General features: G+C 44.8%; 1 protein-coding gene across 2 annotated transcripts in view; it reads left to right on the top strand.

The window, feature by feature from the left end:
* Positions 1-19,429, top strand: part of LOC101944882 (guanylate cyclase soluble subunit beta-2-like) — a 31,788-nt gene that overhangs the window by 3,116 nt on the left and 9,243 nt on the right. For both annotated transcript variants that reach the window (XM_042842741.2, XM_042842740.2), the window contains exons 3-11: positions 2,819-2,913; positions 5,543-5,703; positions 6,512-6,611; positions 9,836-10,032; positions 10,601-10,712; positions 14,168-14,271; positions 15,170-15,386; positions 16,474-16,794; positions 18,844-18,992. In XM_042842741.2, the coding sequence (XP_042698675.2) occupies positions 2,819-2,913; positions 5,543-5,703; positions 6,512-6,611; positions 9,836-10,032; positions 10,601-10,712; positions 14,168-14,271; positions 15,170-15,386; positions 16,474-16,794; positions 18,844-18,992 (1,456 nt within the window). The remainder of the gene's footprint in view (positions 1-2,818; positions 2,914-5,542; positions 5,704-6,511; positions 6,612-9,835; positions 10,033-10,600; positions 10,713-14,167; positions 14,272-15,169; positions 15,387-16,473; positions 16,795-18,843; positions 18,993-19,429) is intronic.

The following is a 19,429-nucleotide window of genomic DNA, read 5'->3' as shown; positions in this document are numbered from 1 at the left end:
ATGAGCAGAAAGGGAGGAACAAGTGCAAACACTAATCCGTGATCCCAAATAAAGCACTGGAGAAGCCTGAAAGACCATTAGGAGAGGGACTGTTTCTTTCTCTATTGTTTGCATAGAGCTGAGCAAATGTATGGTGCTCACTAAACCGACAGTAAAAGTCAGGAACGCAAATTAAACCAACCCTTGGTGGCTGGGTTGGGAAAAACATTGAATGTACTGCGCATGTCACACAAATCAGCCTGATACCATGACTAGAAAGACAAGGCGGGTGAGATAATAGCTTTTACTGACCAACTTCTGAGAGAGAGAGAGACAAGCTTTCACACTGTACAGAGCTCTTCTTCAGGGCCTGGAAAGGTACTCCCAGTGCCTACTGCTACTGGCTGATTTATGGAGGGGAGTGATGTTAGCTCCTGTTTACACAGAGAGTTTTCCCTAAGAGAGAAAGGCTTGTTGTGTGGGTAAGACAGCGGGCTAGGATTGAGCAGACATAGGTTCAAATCTTACCCTCTACCAGAGGCTTCGTATGTGACCATAGTCAAATCACTTAGGCCAAGAGCTTCCAAAAGGTAGTAGCGATTCTCAGTGTGCAACCTGAGACACCTGAAAATCAGGCCCCGTTGAAGTGTCTTTAAATTGGGCACCCAAAGTGCAGAATTCTTGAAAATCTTGTCCTTACTCTGTGCCTGTGTTCCCCACCTCTAAAATAAGCAGATTATTATCTTCTTCTCACTCTTTGTCTATGTAGGCTGCAAGGTTTTCAGGCCAGGAACTATCTCTTACTATGTGCTTATACAGTGCCTGGAACAACAGGGCCCTGATCTTACTCAGGGCCGCTAGCTGCTACTATGATACAAACAGTCCCTAATCATGGTAGCTACAAAGATATTTTGAATATAGTAATTGTTTGTTGGTTTCTGCATTGTTTTCTTAACCAGAGCGGTCAGGGATTACCCACTCCTCCTGTCCCCCCCACCCTAGAGAACTAGCATCTAGCTCTGCACTGGTGAGGAGAGGGCCTAGGATGAACTGGTGTGAAGCCCCTTCTCTAAAATATTAAGCATTAATACAGTTTCCTTCCTCACTGACCATGTGACTATCTTCTTGCACCTGCTTTTAAGTTTTAAAAACCAGACTGCTTATGGCCAGCACAGAGGAACTATTCCCTTGCATTCTGTGCCCCTTCAGACCCCACTCCAGAAAATTCTAGGCTCATGTGCCAAGGAACAAATGGGACCATTCAGTGACTTTCTGCTTTGCTGCTGTAGTTTCTTCTTGGGGACTTGCTCACATAACCATATGGAGATTTCGAATATGCTGGAACCTGCTCTCTCAGTAACTCTGGTCTAGTTTCACTGGATTAAAGCTCTGTTGATGGATGGATTGGTTTCAGGCAGTGACCAGGCTGAGTGGTTTCCCTTCTGTTACCCGGGGTTCTTTCAACCCAAAGCTCTTGGTAACTTTTCCTCTATGCAAGGTGGTGTCAGGAAATAAATCAGGGGAGACATGGCCGTCCCACTGATAGATGGCTGACACAAACAGGACAACACAAGAGTGCTTTCACTTAAAGCTAAATTTTACTTAGTCTCAAGCACTTACACGCGTCCGCAACAGGTTAGTAAAACTAGAGTTACCATATTTCCCGGACATGTTCGGCTTTTTGGTCCTCAAATCCCCGTCCGGGGGGAATTGCTAAAAAGCCGAACATGTCCGGGAAAATGCTTTGCCGGCATCCCTGTCCCCTCCTTACCTTAGAGCGGCTGAGGTGTCTGGGGGGAGCTACAGCCGCCGCCGCCGCCACGGGGGAATCCGCCTGCAGCTCCCCCCGAACACCTCAACTCTGTGCAGCTGAAGAGCCGAGCTGCCCGAGCGCTACCGGCTTCATGGTTTGCCGGGCATCCCCCAGACCTCCAGACCCTGCGCCCCCGGCCGGGCGCTTCCCCTCCCGGGCTCCGGCTGTGCAGGGTCTGGAGGTCTGGGGGCTGCCCGGCAAACCGTGAAGCCGGTAGCGCTCGGGCAGCTGTTTTGCGTGGCTGGGAGGAAGGAGGAGGAGGGGGAATGCAGGGCGCTCAGGGGAGGCGGCAGAGTTGGGGCGGGGACTTTGGGGAAGGGGTTGAAATGGGGGTGGAGTTGGGGCAGGGCCGGGGCGGGGAAGGGGCGGAGTTGGGGTGGGGGCGGGGAAGGGGTGGGGCCGGGGCCCCGTGGAGTGTCCTCTTTTTTAAATGTTTTAATATGGTAACCCTAGTAGAACACCCCCAACCCTCGATAATTACCGAAGCTGAGTGTGACTCTTGAGTGGCACAGCAGCAGCCCATCTGCCAGTGGGGAACACAAGGTGCATCTAGAGGGAGAGTCCAGTCCTGAAGAGTCCCACTACCTCAAATTTTTCCCCCTTATTTATATATTAGTAATAGAATGACATGTCCCTTAAAGAAAACTTGTTAAGCAAGCAGTTCCAATGGTCAAGCAAGAGGCTCCTTCTCATTATCGATTAACCAGGAGTGGGTTTTTCCAGAGTTTGCAGCCTTGAGACCCCAATAGACATTCCAGGAGCACATCCTGCTCTTCTAAAATGCATGTATCAGCAACTTCAACCCAATTCTTATCAGGAAGGAAGCGGGGTCAAGCTGCCTTTTCTATGGCACCCAAAACCCCCTCCCCTCCTGCCTTGGTCAAGCTGAGCTTGTTACATGGCCACTTTACGGCCTGCTGACTTGGCTGCTTTTAGCCATAGTGGGTTCAGGTACTTTACTGGTTTGCCAAAATCTCCCCGTACACTTCTGTGTCATCATAAATCTTAATTTTCTGTGTTTGTCAGAACACAGGCAGAGGTCCAAGACACCTTCATGACTTACACTGTGTATGATGATGCTATTACCCTGAAGCTGATCCAAGAAGCCTGCAAAATACTGGGTAAGGACTGTTCATTACCTAATTGCTGGCTTATTGAGGACTGACCGCTTACTCAGTGCTCTTCACACTGACAATGTCCCTGGCTGGCCAAGAGGCCAGCTCATGGCAGTAACACAATGCGCCCCCCACTAGATGTGCCGTGGAGCTGCGCTATTCAAGGGGAAGCTCTGGTAGGGCTCATGAAACATCTCCTGGGGGCTGCGTAGCATGAAGAGTGTGCAAGGTGTGTGATCCAGAAGGATGAGGCAGCCGGTGCTCCCTCCTTGCTCAGCTAGCTCTGGTCCATGGCCCAGCCCCTCTCTTTGGAGTGCCTGGCTGGGGGTGGTAGGAGCCCCACAAGTCTGGTAGCCTTTGCACTGAGCCTGCCTGCCGCACATTGCTGCATTTGCCAGCGCTTTGGAGTTGATTGTCTCAGAGTGCTGGGCGCTCCCCGGAGCAGCTGTATTAGGAGCCAGTCAGGGAGCTGCCAGACCTGTGGAGCTTTTCCATTGCACTGGGGCTGAGAGAGATCTGCAGAGGTTTGTTTACAAAGGGGTTCCCAAACCGAACCTTGCTATTTGTTTGTGGAAGTGGGAAGTGACCTAGTCCCCATAAATGCACTTGGAGGCTGGAGATCAGTGAACTCCAGGAATCCCCAGAGCTGATCCCCTGTCATCCCCAGCCTCCTGCAGAGGATACCCCAGTACAACCCTCCTGCTTACATTAGAGGGCTTTGGAGATGTCCCTGTAGCTTCTCCAGAGAGAGGCCATTGTTGGGGATGGAGGGGAGAGAAGATGACTGGGGGAAAGAGGGTGACTGGTTTCTCAGTTCTAAGCACAAAACTTTACCCCCATCAGCCCAAACCTTCATGAGAGCAGCGCCCCCAAGGTTCTCGCCATGTGAATTTGAGGTGAGATGTGAGTCTTTCACACATCCAAGTTTTGCAAGCTTTGTTGTCATGAGACACGGATCATATGGTACATTATTCTCTTGGCGTTTGGATAAGAGGTGCTATAGAACAGGGTGGGCCTAGCTGGTGGGTTACTGAACACTACAGTCCCAAAAGAGAGTCATCTCTCTCTCTCTCTTTTTAAATATAGAAAAATTCACTGCGATCCCTGGTCTAAAGCATAGCTGTTGCAGGCAGCTGTATTGGGATGTAGGATTTGTAGCATGGTACTAACCCCGGGAGTCAACGTGGTCTTAAATTACTTCAGCCTGATACCTCTTATCTGTTTTTCTTATCCACAAAAGAGCTGTTTTACTATTGGGAATTAGGGAATCCACAGTTCTGTTTAGTACCAGCCTTGACAGTATGGCTTAATCAACATTGCAACAAACACCGGGATCTTAAGGAAACAGTGGCCTGATAAAGTGGAGCGCAAGCAGCATAAATGAAATGAACTAGATTCTAGGGCCTGATTTCAAACTCATTTATTCTGGTGTAAACCAGGATTAAGCCCACTGAAGGTAATGGATTCCACCAACATACACCACAGCCAACATTTTCCACTGTAGGTGCTGCCATAAGGGCTCTTTGCTAGCTTCATTAAGGTCTGGTGTATTTAAAGTCAAAAATAGATGTAACGCTGAAAACTGTCCCCACCAGTAGATCTGGGTGCCATAACGGATCTTTTGGTTCACTGACAGTTCAGTGTATGTGGAACCAAATATGAGAATTTTGAAAATTTGTGATGAATTGAAATGTTGGAAAAAATTTCAAAAGCCCAATTCAACATTTTTTGTTTCAATTTCAGGTATTTTAACAAAAGCAAAGGCGGATTAGATTCACAAATTAGCTAGTGGGAGAGGAGGCAGTGGTCCCCTTATAAGCTTTAGCCCAGGAGTAAAGGCACTTTCCTGGGATGTGGGGAACCTGGCTTCAATTCCCCCTCTGACTAATGTGGAGAAGGGATTTGTAGTTGGGTCTCCCGCATTGCAGGAGTAGCGCCCTAACCATCAAGCTATAGAGTCATTCTCTTTTCCTGGCCCAATGACTATTCATTGTCATTCACAGTGGCAGTTCAAAGTTATTCAAGAATAGTCATTGGGCCAGGGAAAGAGAATGACTCTATAGCTTGGTGGTTAGGATAGTCACCTAGGATTTGGGACAACCAAGCTGCAGTCCCTGCTCTGATGATTATTTACAAAAAGTGGAACAGGAGAGACAGGGAAACCCATAACAGTGTACCCCATCGCCTAGGGTACTCTCTTCCAATGTGGGAGATCCAAGTTCAAATCTCTTCTTCATATCAGGCAGAGGAAGGAATTGAAGCTACATCCCAGGAGAGTGCCCTAAGCACTGGGCCATAGCTTCTAAGGAGAAGTCAACCACTTGTTACTCCATCTGTTTTGTGACTCCAGTCAGAAACATTTTTTCAATTTTTGGTTACGGCTAAACGATTTGGCAAACTTGAGACAAGTTCGCAAATATCTTTGGGTTGGTCAAAACGGCATTTGTAGTTTATTTGCTAGTTGCCAAAAACATTTTCTCCCAGCTCTACCCACCAGATCACAACAATTTTTGTAATAGGTCACCTGTGGGGCCTAGGACATTTGCCTGTGTCCATTTCAGACCTTAAAGGTTAGGTCAGGTCACAGGGTTTAGATAGCTTTGCACAGCTGTAAATCCGAATATCTTTTACACAGATGTGTCAGAAGACGCAATGCTGAAACTTTTTGGAGAATATTTCTTTACTTTCTGTAAGATGTCGGGCTATGATCGAATGCTACAGACTTTGGGAGGGAATCTAACTGAATTTATCGAGAATCTAGATGCCCTTCATAGTTACCTTGCATTGTCCTACCAGGTATTGTCTTCTTTCTGTGAATGTAAATTAAAGAGGCTCCACTCCTTGGCAATTTTTCTAGTTCTGTGCTTTCTGGAGGAAATCTTCTCCCTGCCATCCTGCTCCTGTAAGAAGATGGGGAATCCTCCACATCAGCCCACGTGCTGGCAGTGGAATTGGAAATCTGAAGCTATTCCACCCTAAAGAGTTTTACAAACCCATCTCCACATGGGGAGGAACACTGAAGGCACTGCCGGATCCTCCAGCTTTGCCCTTCTCGTGTCCACTATGGTCCATCCCAAGTCCCCTGGAGGTAGCCATCCTGGAAGTCACAAGGGAGCTGTACACCCCTCTCTATGTTGCTTTCCCAAGGCTTACCTCTCCCCTTTGCAACAGCACTGCAGTGGTTCCTCTGCCAAAGGAGTGTGTTTCTATGTGTTGGAAGGATTTGCCCCTAAATGCCTAACAGCAGATTTGCAGGTACAAGTGAGAGAGTTCAAAATATCCTGTGGCCACTTCTGGTTCTTGCGTTCACTAAAACGAAATGGCAATGATGGAACGTGCCAAAGCTACCCCAGAATCCCATGAACAAATACCCAGAGTGCAAAACCAAAAATCCCTCAAGCAAACAAGAGACAACGCCATAGTCCATCAGATTAGATTTTTTTTTCATGCCAGTTTTCAGTTTGCTGATAAGTCTTTATGTCTTTGAAGTAATTGATGAAATAGTGGGCCAGACCCTCAACTGGTGTAAATCAGCATAGCTCAATGACATCTCTCAGGCAGGTGACTATGCAGGTGTACTGGGTTCTCTCATCTCCTTACTTAGGAAATGAATGCACCATCATTTCGTGTGGAAAAGAGGACAGACGGGGCAATGCTACTTCACTACTATTCTGACAGGAGAGGCCTGTGTCATATTGTCCCAGGTAAAACCAATATTATCTCATACTAGGCCATAGTGTGCTCTCAGATACCTGTCACCCGGGGCTCCCTGGGACCTTAGCACTTTGAGTCCTCACCTTCAAGGCCATGTTCAGCTTAGTTCCTGCACCTCTCTGCTCCTCTCTCTTTTCTCTTTCTGAAAAGTTAGTCCCCTCATGCTTTTCTCCCTCTCCACTTCCCTCTTCTCCTCCTTCGCCCTTCCTTAAGACACACTTCTTCCAAAAGGCCTATGACTCTTAATACTCCCTACAATGAAGCATTAACAAAAGGATGCTGGAATATTTAGTTTAAAAGGGAGTGAGACAAAAATGGTGGGAACAACAGGACACGTGTTGAATGCCACCAGTCACTTTGCTTTCCATGCTGTTTCAGCAGTACATTGTCTGTCTAGACTGTAAGGTGTTTGGAGCAGGGACTGGTCATCTTGTTTGTAAAGTGCCTTATGCTGTTGGGGCATGTTGTGCAATTGCTTAATTACCTGGTCCAGCATCAGAGACAGCTGTGCCTCAGTTTCCCCTCAGCAACTGGGTAGTTAATGGGGTTTAGCCTGCTGGCCAAACTACAAGGTCTTCTACAAGAAGATAACAAAAGTCCAAAACAAAGGGGGGTGCTTGTGGGGGGGAATTGTCACATGGTTCCTGGCCAACAAATGAATGAATTATCTTAATTATGGGGTGAACCAGAACCAGGGCCTTACTTAATCCGTAGGCTCCCTTAAAGGGCCAGCATATCAATGACAGTGCTCTATAAATAATAATAAGAAAACATTTCACTGCTGAGCCTCAGCTTCTGAATTCAGACGAAGCAGCTTCCTTTCCAGCCTGCTGCTTTAGCAGATCATCTCCAGTGCAAGTTGGTGGATCCATATTTGGGTGCTTAATATGGGAGGGAGGAGACTAATGTGGGACTGAGGTGGGCCTGAGATACAAATTCAGCTGTGAATCCATCTCCAAATTTCCCTAGTCTCTAGGGGCTCAGACTGAGTATTTTGGTCTGGGATCATTTCTAATGTGAGAGTGGAGATGGTCAGAAAATAGGTTTTCTCCCATAGAAATGCTGACATGGTAATATGCCCCTAGTTTCTTCTATGGGCCAGACTCCCTGGCTGGACTACATCTCCCATGATGCACCATGGTCCCGCCTCTTGCTGTCACCTAAGTGCATCATGGGAGATGTCCATCCGATAGAGGAGAATAGGACCATGATGCATCCAAACTACAACTCCCATGAGGCTCTGAGGTGGCCTGGAGCCCCACCCAGCCTGTCTGACTCCAGTCCTATCTTTATCCCTGAGACCACCCTTCTTGGCTTATCTGGTGCCCTTCAAAGACAATATTTGGACCCTCTAAGGTTTTTATATACTGTTATGAGTTGGGTTAAACCTTGTTCCAGGTTGAGTTAAAACTGATGTGTGAATGCACCTTTCACTTGAGACAGTGATAAGAGACAATTAAGGCAGGTGGGGTGGGGACACCTAAAACAAAGCCTAATAGAGTCTGTCCAGAAACTAGCCCCAGCTGGGTGGAAGCAGTGCTTAATTTGTAATGAAAGAGGTGCTGGGGCTCAAGCAATTAGGTGCTAGGGCTCAAGCAAATTTTTTACATTCAAAACTGATGCAGCAAGCCCAGAGGTGCCGGGGCTATGAACTGCCAAGCCTAGAGGTACCAGGGCACGGCCCTGGCACAAATTAAGCACTAGGTGGAAGGTTCCACTGGATAATAGTTCTGATCAGATGAGTATGTGAAATAGACAAGCTGGGGTACAGACACAGATCAGAGACAGACTATGCAGCAAAAAGCATGAAAGCAACAGCCTGAAAGCATGGTGCATGACCCTGGAAAAAGCTAGAGATGAGTTTTTTAGAGCTGGTGTTGGCTAGAGAGGCTTGGGGCTGTAAGCTAAGAAACTATTCTTTTGTTTCTGGTTCATCCTGCATTTGGAAGAGCAGGACCTTGTCCGTTGCTTGTAAATAAGCAAGTTTGCATCAAAGAAAATACCAGACTCCATCATCAGTTTCTGCCCCCCAACTGGCACATCCCCATGCCTCTCAACTTTGATTAGGTGCTTGGTAGAAAATGGACAACAGAGCCTTAAGCTGTTTCTCCACATAGAAAAGAAAAGCACAAATGCTTGAAGGGTGACAATTTTATGAGCTGGAGCATTCCCTGAGATTCCTGTCAGGAGATCCTTTCAGAGCAGCTGTGGGGCTCCCTTCCTCTCATGGAAGGAAATCGGTGGGGGCCATGGAGTGTGTGCAGGACTTTAGGCTTGGTCTATGTGAAAAGTTGCTCTGGTTTAACTAAAAGCATGTTTTTAAACTGATTTAGTTAAACCAGTGCAAACCCCTGCGTGGACACACTTAATTTGATTTAAACCTGGTTTATAACTGGTTTAGCCTGCATTGGTACATTTAAAAACGTCTCTTTAGTTTAACCACTGCAATTTCTGTGCTTAGGTCAGACCTGAGGTACAGGATCTTGTGAAGTGTCTAAGTACCATGTCCCACCCACTTTTAAAGAGACAGTAGTAATGAGATAGTGGGTTTTTAAAGGGCAGCATTGTTTCCACATGTGAGAATCAAAATGGACCCATATGATTACAAGTTTGTGTGTGTGGCTTTGTTAACTTGATAAAATCCAAATTGTTGGGGGTCACACATCTGGTGCCCAGTTATTACTAGGATGGGTACTCTATAAACACCACAGACAGACAGAGAGAAATCTGAATAGATCTAACATGTCGGCTGAACATTATGCTCTTTGATTTACATTGGGGTAGGACACCTGTTTTGCTTTTGCCTTCTAGAAACAGAATAATAAAAGTTACAGAAAGGACAACTGCCCCCTACAAGGTGCACTTTATGAACATTTTTTACTCCAGGCCAAATTTCTTCCACTGGTGTGAATTTGGAGGAATTCTGCCTTCACTGAAGTTCCTTAGGATTTATGCTGATATAACAGAATTAAGAAGATGGTCTTCAGAATCACTGATGTCAGTGAGTTTGCAGCAGTGAAAATCAGTGTAGAATCAGGTTATAATGTTACTTCGTATGGCATCTTTCATACCAATAGATTAGAGTATAAATGATATAATTGTGGAGATTGCTGAGAGGTACAGCTTAGGCAAGGAAGAAAAGAGATACAGAGCCTAAGAAGTTTTGCTAACATGAATAGGTCACCATATAAATCTGTTATTTCTTCTGATTCAGGTATCATAGAGTCTGTTGCCAGAGACTTCTTCAACAGTGAAGTGACAATGGAAATTCTTACTCAGAGTGAAGAAAAGGAGCGCACTGGGAAAAAGGAGCATGTTATATTTCTTGTTCTGCAGAAGGTTAAAAGGCCAAAGAGAAAAACCAAAAAGACAACAAATCCAGAAAGCGTAGACTCCCACAAAGATAAAGAGGTGCGGTAAATCATATATGGAAATGAGGGAGGTTTACTTACAGTTTTCTGTGCCTGTCTGGTTTCTCTTAATCTACAAGAAATATTTTAAGGCAAACAATCCACGCATTCTCCCTTTAAGTTTAGAGCTGGATTGAGGATGGTGAGTCTGATTCTACCTTGCTCCTAGGTAAAATGAGGGCAAAGTGGATGCATCTCACAGAGGTGTAAGGTCTACACAAGCTGCAAGGCAGTGGGGGCAATAGTCCTCTAAAGCTGTGGATAAGTCATAGGTTAGAGTTCACATCTGAGACTGAATAATCAATTAAAGAAATAATAATTAAAAACGATGTGATATACTGAATTTGAGAAAGAGCACACGATCATGTAATTAAAGACGGCATTATCATGCCTATGCACAATGAAGCAAAGTGAAGGTTATATGTGCAACCTTAGCTTTAGCATTTCCTGTCTTTTAAGTGCTTAACAATTCAGCCTTAATGTTGTCTTACTGTAGCATGTTAAAATGGACCATCTGTATGAATCGTTCACACACAAACATTCTCCTCTCTTTGGCTGCTGCTCTCCAGAAGGCACTAGACGTAGCTTTTCAGAAAATGGAGAACTATTCTGCTCTCTCGTGCTGCCCAGAAAAGAAATCCCACTGGGATATTGTGAGAAGTGTTGTGAAATTTGGGAAAGGTGAGTGTACTAACCTCCGTTACAGTGATCATAATGAGATATGGGGCTCAGCTGTGCAGACAAATGGACACATTCCCACGAGGATGGCAGCCTGTTGGATATAAATACTGGAGGCCGTAAAACAGTCCAGATGATATCATTGATTTATGTACGGATAGCAGAGTTTGGACTTGGTGAGAGGTTTTCTTGCTTAAATATGATCAGACCATAATTTGCAATTACTTTATTTGCCCCAGACCCTTTTCTTCATGTTCATTGATGTAGCTTGATGCCTGGGTCTCTATACTCATCGTGGGACTTTTATAATGTTCTTTTCCTGTTTAGATTATTTTAAAAATACTATAGTGCAATGGGACTGGCCACTCAGCCATAGGGGCTGGAACTAGGGGTACTGGGGGTGCTACCACACCCCCTGGCTTGAAGTGGTTTCCATTATAAACAGGCTTTACAGTTTGGTTTAATGGTTCTGAGCACTCCACAAAATTTTTGAGCACCCCTGCACTCAGGAGACTAATAGAAGCATGAAAAGGCTTTCACTTATGGGGTGTTTTTGTGGCCAACATGAAGAGACTTGATCCCAGTCTACTTTACTGGCGTGAAGTGGCCACACCACAACAACCACCAGCACAACCTTGCAGGCAGACTCTGAAGAGAAGCCAAGGACTGGAATGAACAGGAAGAATTAACTATCTTCCTACCTTAGTGGGGTCCCACCCAGGCCAGCTCTGAGATACTGTTGGGTCAATTATTTTACTGCTGCCCATGCTGTATCCGTTCCATGGCTAGATAGAGGACTTCATTCTCAAGGACTGTGAATATGGCACCTTACAGCATGTCCAAATTCATATGCACGGAAAGTATTGTGAATGAATTTAATTATCATGGCAGTGAGGCAGTAATACCACTTTAGCCAGGCACAGTAGGGACAAGGGCTGTGCACGCTCTCCATATACTGCTCTGCCAGCACACCACTCTTCTGGCCTGTAACACGTTGATACTCCAGTCTAGGTGCTCTCATAAGTCAAGCCAGCTAATTGTGCAGCAATTTTTAAAATGTTCATTGCTGGTAACTAGGATGAAACTGCCCATCTTGTTCACCTTTAAGTCAGGATTTGAAGAGGTGAAAGGCTAATGTGCTAACCTGCCCCCCCCCCCCACCTCCATACACACACACTCCATTCCCAGCTGTGTGGCGGTTATATGTGTTTGGGAGAAGCTGTGTGGTTCCAGTTTGAGCTCTTCCACTGACAACTAGAAAAACAGGCCATTAGTCACACTCCGTCATCTGCAGGATTCTAAGCACCCCATTCAGTTACTGCTGCTACTAGCTGGCCAAATGCATTGTTGACAATGTTTCTCTGTGCTATCCAAAAGGTTTTGTTATGAAAAAAATGTCGTATCAAAAATGACTGAAGTAGCCTTCAGCATTACACAGTGCAGCTTTGTATAGCAACGGTAGGGGTATTTATATTACTGTGGGCAAGCGCTTTGTCAGCTATTTTCTTCACAAACTCTATTTCAGGGGTTTAATATATTGCTCATAAAACACTGTTGTGGGCAGAAACTTGGCCTCTGAGGCGAGTTTTCAGTTTGATAGCTACTTTTTTCCTTTAGTTTGGGAAATTAAAATCCATTTGGCCAGTGTTCATTTATAAGTGACTGTGAGACAGCGAAGAAGCTCAAGCAACACACTTAGTCTTTCAGCTCTCCTGTTCCAGAGAGTGAGGGCTTATGTTTTGGTCAAGGAAAACAGAGCACAACAGACAGTTTGGTCCACATTCTCAAAGGTATTTCGGTTCCTAATTTCCACTGATATCAATGGACATTGAGAGCCTACATACCTTTGAGGATATGGACCTTGTTGCCTAGATGCAACAACCTGCTTTCTCTCAGGCAGTCTCTGACTTCCTCTTCAATCAGATGCTTTTTTGGTTTGTGCCTGTGTCACAGGCCCAAGGACTCCCTCCCTCAGGGGGTCCCATGGGGAGGCAGTTCAGCATTGTATGGTGCTAACATGGTTGTAAGCATCACAAGGCATTTGGGGAAGGGGGGTGGGAAGGTCAAAGGTGTAAGCGTGGAATGGAAGATTTTCTTGCAGGGAGCAAGAGGCCAAGAGGGGGAAGGAGGAAAAGAGCAAAGAACAGGTTAACTCGATACTTCAGCTAGTTCCGTGTGCACATAAGACGGTGGCCCTGGTCCAAGGTCATGGGCGCGACGAAAAATCTGCAGCTGCCCAGCCATGAGAAGAGGAGAACAAAGTTGAGCAGGGCTGCAGAGATAGCAGTAAAAACAATAAGAGCAAATGAGATGGTGAAGGCCAACAGGGGGAAAAACAAAGTCTCTGGAGCCGGGGTGTTTTGGGAAGCCGAGGAAGCCATAGTGAGTTGGTTTGAACTGGTACAAAGAGCACCAGAAACAGAGGGCCCTGGATGAAAACATCCCCAAAGGAACCCAGGACTTAAAACCCTCCCGAGAGCCAAAGCAAGACGGAGATTGCAGCAGACCCTGGATGACCAATGCACGGGGCAAGAACTCCCGTCCACCCCTCCCCCTCGTCTTCTTACGTTACACCCAGGCTTGGCCAGCCATGTGTCGTGCATGTGTGAGTATGAAAGTGGGTTAGGGCTGGGGTACTAATGCTTTTTTGCTTCCTTTAAGTGACGTGGGAGCAGCCCCCACCCTCACCACTGTTATTTTATTATTTTATTAATAAAGCTTTAAAATTTAGACACTTGGAGTGTTCCGTCATCTCCTCCCCCAAACAATCCTGTGGCCTCAGGCAGATTAGTAACAAAAATCTGTCACACCTGGAGCATCTGTGTAAGCCTGTTGCCAGGATCTCTGCATTTGCAAGGGACAAGGTAAAGTTTCTGCTTATTGTCGCAGGGACTAAGTAACAAAGTTCAGGCTGTTTCAGGTGATATTAAAAACCTCATCATTAGACTGCGCTCCTCTCCATGTAAAAATAGATTAGAGCTGGTCAAAAGATCTTGGATGACATTTTTTGATGAAAAATGGCTTTTTGATCCAAAAAATTGTGAAAAAATGTCCATGTTTGTTGAAATCTTTCAGGGTTGTTGAAAGTCTGACAACATAAATATTTTTGGTTTTTCTGACCAAAAAAAAAATCCACAATAAACGTTGCTGAAAAATAAAAATATTTTTATCAAGGCTTTTCACAGAAAATAAAGGTGCATTTTTGACCAACTGTACAGCAGAGTATGATGGACTGAGGGCAGTGCTTAATTTGTGCCACGGCTGAGCCCGGACACCTCTAGGCTTTCTGCATCAGTTATGAATGTAAAAAATTAGCAAATTAAGCACTGACTGAAGGGGAGATTTCCAAAGGCAGAAAGGGCATTTATGCTCCCAACTCCTGTTGACATTCCATGGAAGTTTGGTGCCCAGATGCCTTTGAAAGTCTCCTCCTTATTCCTCATGTTTGTTTTTTGCAGGGAACCTGTCACATACTTTTGACCCAGTTTATCCAGAGAGGCTTTGGGTGGAAGAGAGAACATTCTGCAACGCTTTTCCTTTCCACATTGTGTTTGATGAAGAAGTAAGACATCCTCCCTGGTCGGGAGCTTGTAGCTAAAGATGTTATGGCAGAGAAAACAATCTAAGGCCTGGATCCTCAGCCGCTATGTACTTCATGGAAGCTGGAGTTAGACTGATTTACAGCAGCGGAGGATCTGGCCTTAATTGTTCTCTCTCTCACCTTATGTTGGAAATGAAGGAACATCACATTTTGTCTTGATATCTGCATGTGCATAATTAAAATGAGAATTGACGAACACCCGCCATCTTAGTCAGCGTTCCCACTGGCCAATGGTACTTCAGGACTGTGTGTCTGGCACTCTAATGGTTAACCATCATGAATCTCTGTGTTGGGCTCTGCAGCGCCGTTGCTGCCTGCCTCCCACGTAGCTGTGCAAGAAGAACTACTTAAACTGGGCTAAATACTGCTGAAGTTACATCATTTTACCCCATTGAAATCAGTGGGGTTTCACAGGTGTCATTGGGAGCAGATCTGAACTCATCTGTATGCCCAGATTCTATGCTAGGGCTGTGCATTTCTTGAGCTCCTGTCACCTCACCTTGAGTCCTGCCAACCCTAGCCTAGGTCTCTATCCCCTCCTTGAACTCTCTAAGTTAGTTTCTATTGGGCAGGGGTGGGAAGTGGGCTCAGACAAACACAGGCTAGAAGCTTGGACTCTGAATGTGTGACCCCCGGATGCTACCTTGTGCAGTCTTTCTTGAGATACCAAAGCGGTAGCCCTTGGTCTCAGATTAGTGAGGGACTGGACACATATTTACTCAATCCAAAATTAAACAGGTTTTAAATTATCCTCTTTCCTCCACACCCTCAAACAGGTAAATTGTGGCATGACATTCCTTTGTTTTTGAAAGAGTTTTTAATTTTGACCCAGGTTTATGATTTTTCTTCCTGTTCTTAGCTAAGGATCAAGCAGGCAGGTGTGAACATTCAAAAGTTTATGCCAGGACTACGGCGACCAGGGAGCAGAGTAGATAAATACTTTACTGTCGTCCATCCACAAGTTACCTTCACCATTTTCAGCATAAGGAAATTTATCAACAGTCAATTTGTCCTCAGAGCACACAGAGAAATGTTGCCTGACTCACGGAGAAACCAACCCATGCTGAAGCTCCGAGGTACTAACTTACAGTTGCTTTTTACTGCTGCCCAGTGTGTGTTGGGGGGATACCTAGGCAGAGAGGAGTAGCTGAAAAGCCTGGAGGTTGAATTTTCTTAACTATACTTTTACTTTGGGAAAATTTGGCTACATGTCCTTCAACTAATGGCTAGAGCATGGTTTATCCAATCGGTCATAGTGTGGAGCAAACCTTCAGGAGAGTTTATCTTGTAGGCCCTTCCTGTCCCAATCAAACTCCCAGTCACAACTGTGTGACATTTCTAAGACAATATGCAAGGCTGGGATTTTCACAAGCACTGAGCCCTAGCCTAACTCTGCTCCCATTGAAGTTTTACCATAGAGATTAAGTGTTTTTTTGAAAATCCCGCCCCTAATGCTTTTTACAGCTAGGGTGGCTTCTTTTTGTTTCCAGCAGTTTTTACTGGCATCCAGGTTCATATTTCCATGAAGACCCTGGATGCTTGCAAAAATTCCTGGCAAAAAAAGGAAGAAGAGCCAATATCATTTGACCAGCCTGCTCAGCTAGAGGTCACAATGAGAGCAATTTTTTAGGTATATCCTTTTGTTTCTTTTTGCATCATGCCCAACCATTGTATATTCCACAGTCACATACTAACCCTGGCTTGTGCATGCAGACTCTATGTTAGTTTATAAAAATGCCAAGTATTTCAGGATTTCCCCCAAAGTGTCTCAGTGTCAGGGCCGGCTCCAGGCACCAGCAGAGGAAGCACATGCCTGGGGAGGCACATGCTAAGGGGCAGCATTCCGTCCATTCTTGGGGCGGCACAGTCTGGGAGGCTTTTTTGCTTCGTCAGTTCGGGCGCTGTTTTTTGCTTCAGGAGTTTGGGAGGCAGTCTGAGCGGCTTTTTTTTCTTTTCTTTCTTTCTTTTTGCTTGGGGCGGCAAAAATGGTAGAGCCGGCCCAGCTCAGTGTGTTGGGGAAAGTAATACTGCACGTATCTGAAAAATTAACCGTGGCTGAATTGCCAGTGACTCATGTACAGGTTGGGAAAGTTTTCAGGCAGGGAATATGTAGGGGAGTAAATCAAAATGTGTTGGAACTGCTACATGCCTTTCTATTTAAAGGACAAATGATCTGGATGGAGTCCATACAGTGCATGATATACCTGTGTTCACCAAAGCTCCGCAGTTTAGAGGAGTTGGTGGAACAAAAGATGCACATCTCCGACATTGCGCAACATGACACAACAAGGGACCTCATTCTCCTGAACCAGCAGCGTCTGGCAGAGATAGAGCTGTCCAACCAGCTGGAGCGAAAGAAGGAAGAGCTCAGGATCCTCTCAAAGAACTTAGAGGCTGAAAAGAAGAAAACAGAAACCTTGCTGTATGCCATGCTGCCGAAACATGTAGCCAATCTGCTCAAGGAGGGCAAAAAGGTGGAAGCAGGTACTGGACTTTCATTATCACTCACACTCTTCAGGTTCAACTAGTGTGGCTGGCCTTAAAAACTTGTCAGTTGCCTTTATAACTGAATATTCCATGGGCATTCCCTTCCGCAGTCACTGAATAAGAAGATGCATGTGATACCACCACTACCCTTATCTAACCCCAAAGGCAAAATTGTGCAGTTCTGAAAGGGTGAATACTCTATCACCAATCAAGAGCAGGGCTGGTTTCATGTGAGGGTAAGATGTGCACATATGGATTATATGTTCTTTTGATTTTAACCTGGTAACTACTAAAACAAGAAAGGTTGATTTCATAAGCCACATGCAGCAAAACACGTAAGTAGGTGTTTAAATTGGCAGGTGGTCAAACATTTGCAGTTGTGTGAACAAAACACATTTGCCCATGCAAATCAAATAGCCATCTAACACTGCCCTTAACTTCTGGCATCTACCCAATTTACATGCACAAATTTAGTCTGTGCCTTTAAAGCTGAGCTTCAGAACTTGACTGCACAAAACTGTGAACTTGAATTTAGAGTTACTATTAAACTCTTCGCTGAAAAATTGATATTTTTCAAAACAAGCTGTAAAAAACATTCTGGGTCCAGTCCAGCAGTCTTAACAGGAGAGGTTTGTTCATAGTCACTGGGGTATTTGCATAACTTTATATAAGTCCATTATAGGAACCGTATTTTTTTAAAACCCATCTAACGGATTAGAAGAATGTTGCAAACAGATAAAAGATACAGCTGAACTGTGGCCAGCTATGACAGTATAGCTTTAAATATTAAAATATTCAGGCTGGGATTTCAGTGGAGCCTACCAAAGTCAGGTGCCCACATCTCATGGAAATTCATAAGAACATAAGAATGGCCATACTGGGTCAGACCAAAGGTCCATCAAGCCCAGCATCCTGTCCTCTGACAGTGGCCAATGGCAGGTGCCCCAAAGGGAATGAACAGACAGGTTATCATCAAGTGATCCATGCCCTGTCACCCAATCCCAGCTTCTGATAAACAGAGGCTAGGGACACAATTCCTGCCCATCCTGGCTAATAGCTATTGATGGACCTATCTTCCATGAATCTATCTAGCTCCCTTTTGAACCCCGTTATAGTATTGGCCTTCGTAATATCCTCTGGCAAGGAGATCCAGAGGTTGACAGTGCATTGCATGAAAAAATACTTTGTTGTGTTTGATTTAAACCTGCTACCTATTAATTTCATTTGGTGGCCCCTTGTTTTGAGAAGGAGTAAATAACACTTCCTTATTTACTTTCTCTATACCATTCATGATTTTATAGACCTCTATCATATCCCCCCTTAGTCGCCTCTTTTCCAAGCTGAAAAGTCCCAGTCTTATTAATCTCTCCTCATACGGAAGCCGCTCTCTACCCCTAATCATTTTTGTTGCCCTTTTCTGAACCTTTTCCATTTCCAATATATCCTCATTTAATACTAGGCACTCTAGTTCCCCCATCTTATTATTGAGACTTCTAGCATTGGTATATAAGCATTTTAAAAACTTGTCATTTTTTGGTTGTCCCCTAGTGCATGACATAATTGAATGGGACTTTTTCTCATTTGACTGTTTCTCATCAGATCCTCCCTGTATTTCATCATTTTCCATCCTCTCCTCCTTATTAGGACATAGGGAATCTCCATTTATAGATCCTCCCCTACGGGATGTCTCTGTCCGAACCACATGCTCTTCCGCACTTGTTGGCTTTCCCCTAGCCCTTAGTTTAAAAACTGTTCTACGACCTTTTTAATTTTAAGCGCCAGCAATATGGTTCCGTTTTGGTTTAGGTGGAGCCCATCAATACAATTTGGGCATTTTAGGTTCTTAGTTTTAGGCCTGATCTGATACCAATTGAAGTTAATGGGCGTCTTTCCATTGAGTTCTGTGTGCTTTGGCTCAAACTAGTCAATAGGATTTTGTTTGGCAGATTACAGAAATCTATTGTCAACTTTTATTATTGACGTAGTCAAATAACAGTGGATGCTTTTATAAAGAAATATGCATCTCATATCTGATTTCTCCCTCAGGGGAATTTAATTCCTGCACGATTCTCTTCAGTGATATAGTGACATTCACAAATATCTGCTCAGGCTGTGAGCCTATCCAAATCGTGAACATGCTGAATTCCATGTATTCAAAGTTTGATCGATTAACCAGTGTTCACAACGTGTATAAAGTAAGTGTTTGTTACTTGTGTTCTGTGCTATTCTTTACTGCACTTTTGTTTCCCATATTTGAAATTCTAAAGAGAAGCTAAAATGTAGAAGAATGGCTATCACCACAATACACAGTTTGACTTATTTTCAAACTTTTGAGATGAAAATTTGGGGGACCATCCCACCTCCCTATTCTCCCCAACATGAAGATTCAGGAACTAAGAGTTTGTCACTGGAGAGTTTATAAAGTATATAAAGTATAATGAAAAATGATTTCATATACAGCTACACCCTAGATTCATCCCCAGACCTGTGACATGATGAACGAATCCAACCCCCAGTTACTTCAATGGGAGAGCAAGGCACTCAGCACCTTACAGGACTGGGCGTTTTGCTTTCCAGTGAAGTCAACAGGAGCCTTTCCATTGACTTCAATGGGCTTTGAATCAGGCCCTGT

The sequence above is a fragment of the Chrysemys picta genome, chromosome 1 (assembly GCF_011386835.1).
Source record: "Chrysemys picta bellii isolate R12L10 chromosome 1, ASM1138683v2, whole genome shotgun sequence".
Classification (NCBI taxonomy): domain Eukaryota; kingdom Metazoa; phylum Chordata; order Testudines; family Emydidae; genus Chrysemys; species Chrysemys picta.
The sequence above is the reverse complement of the archived record's forward strand: the minus strand, read 5'-3'. Positions and strand labels throughout refer to the sequence as shown.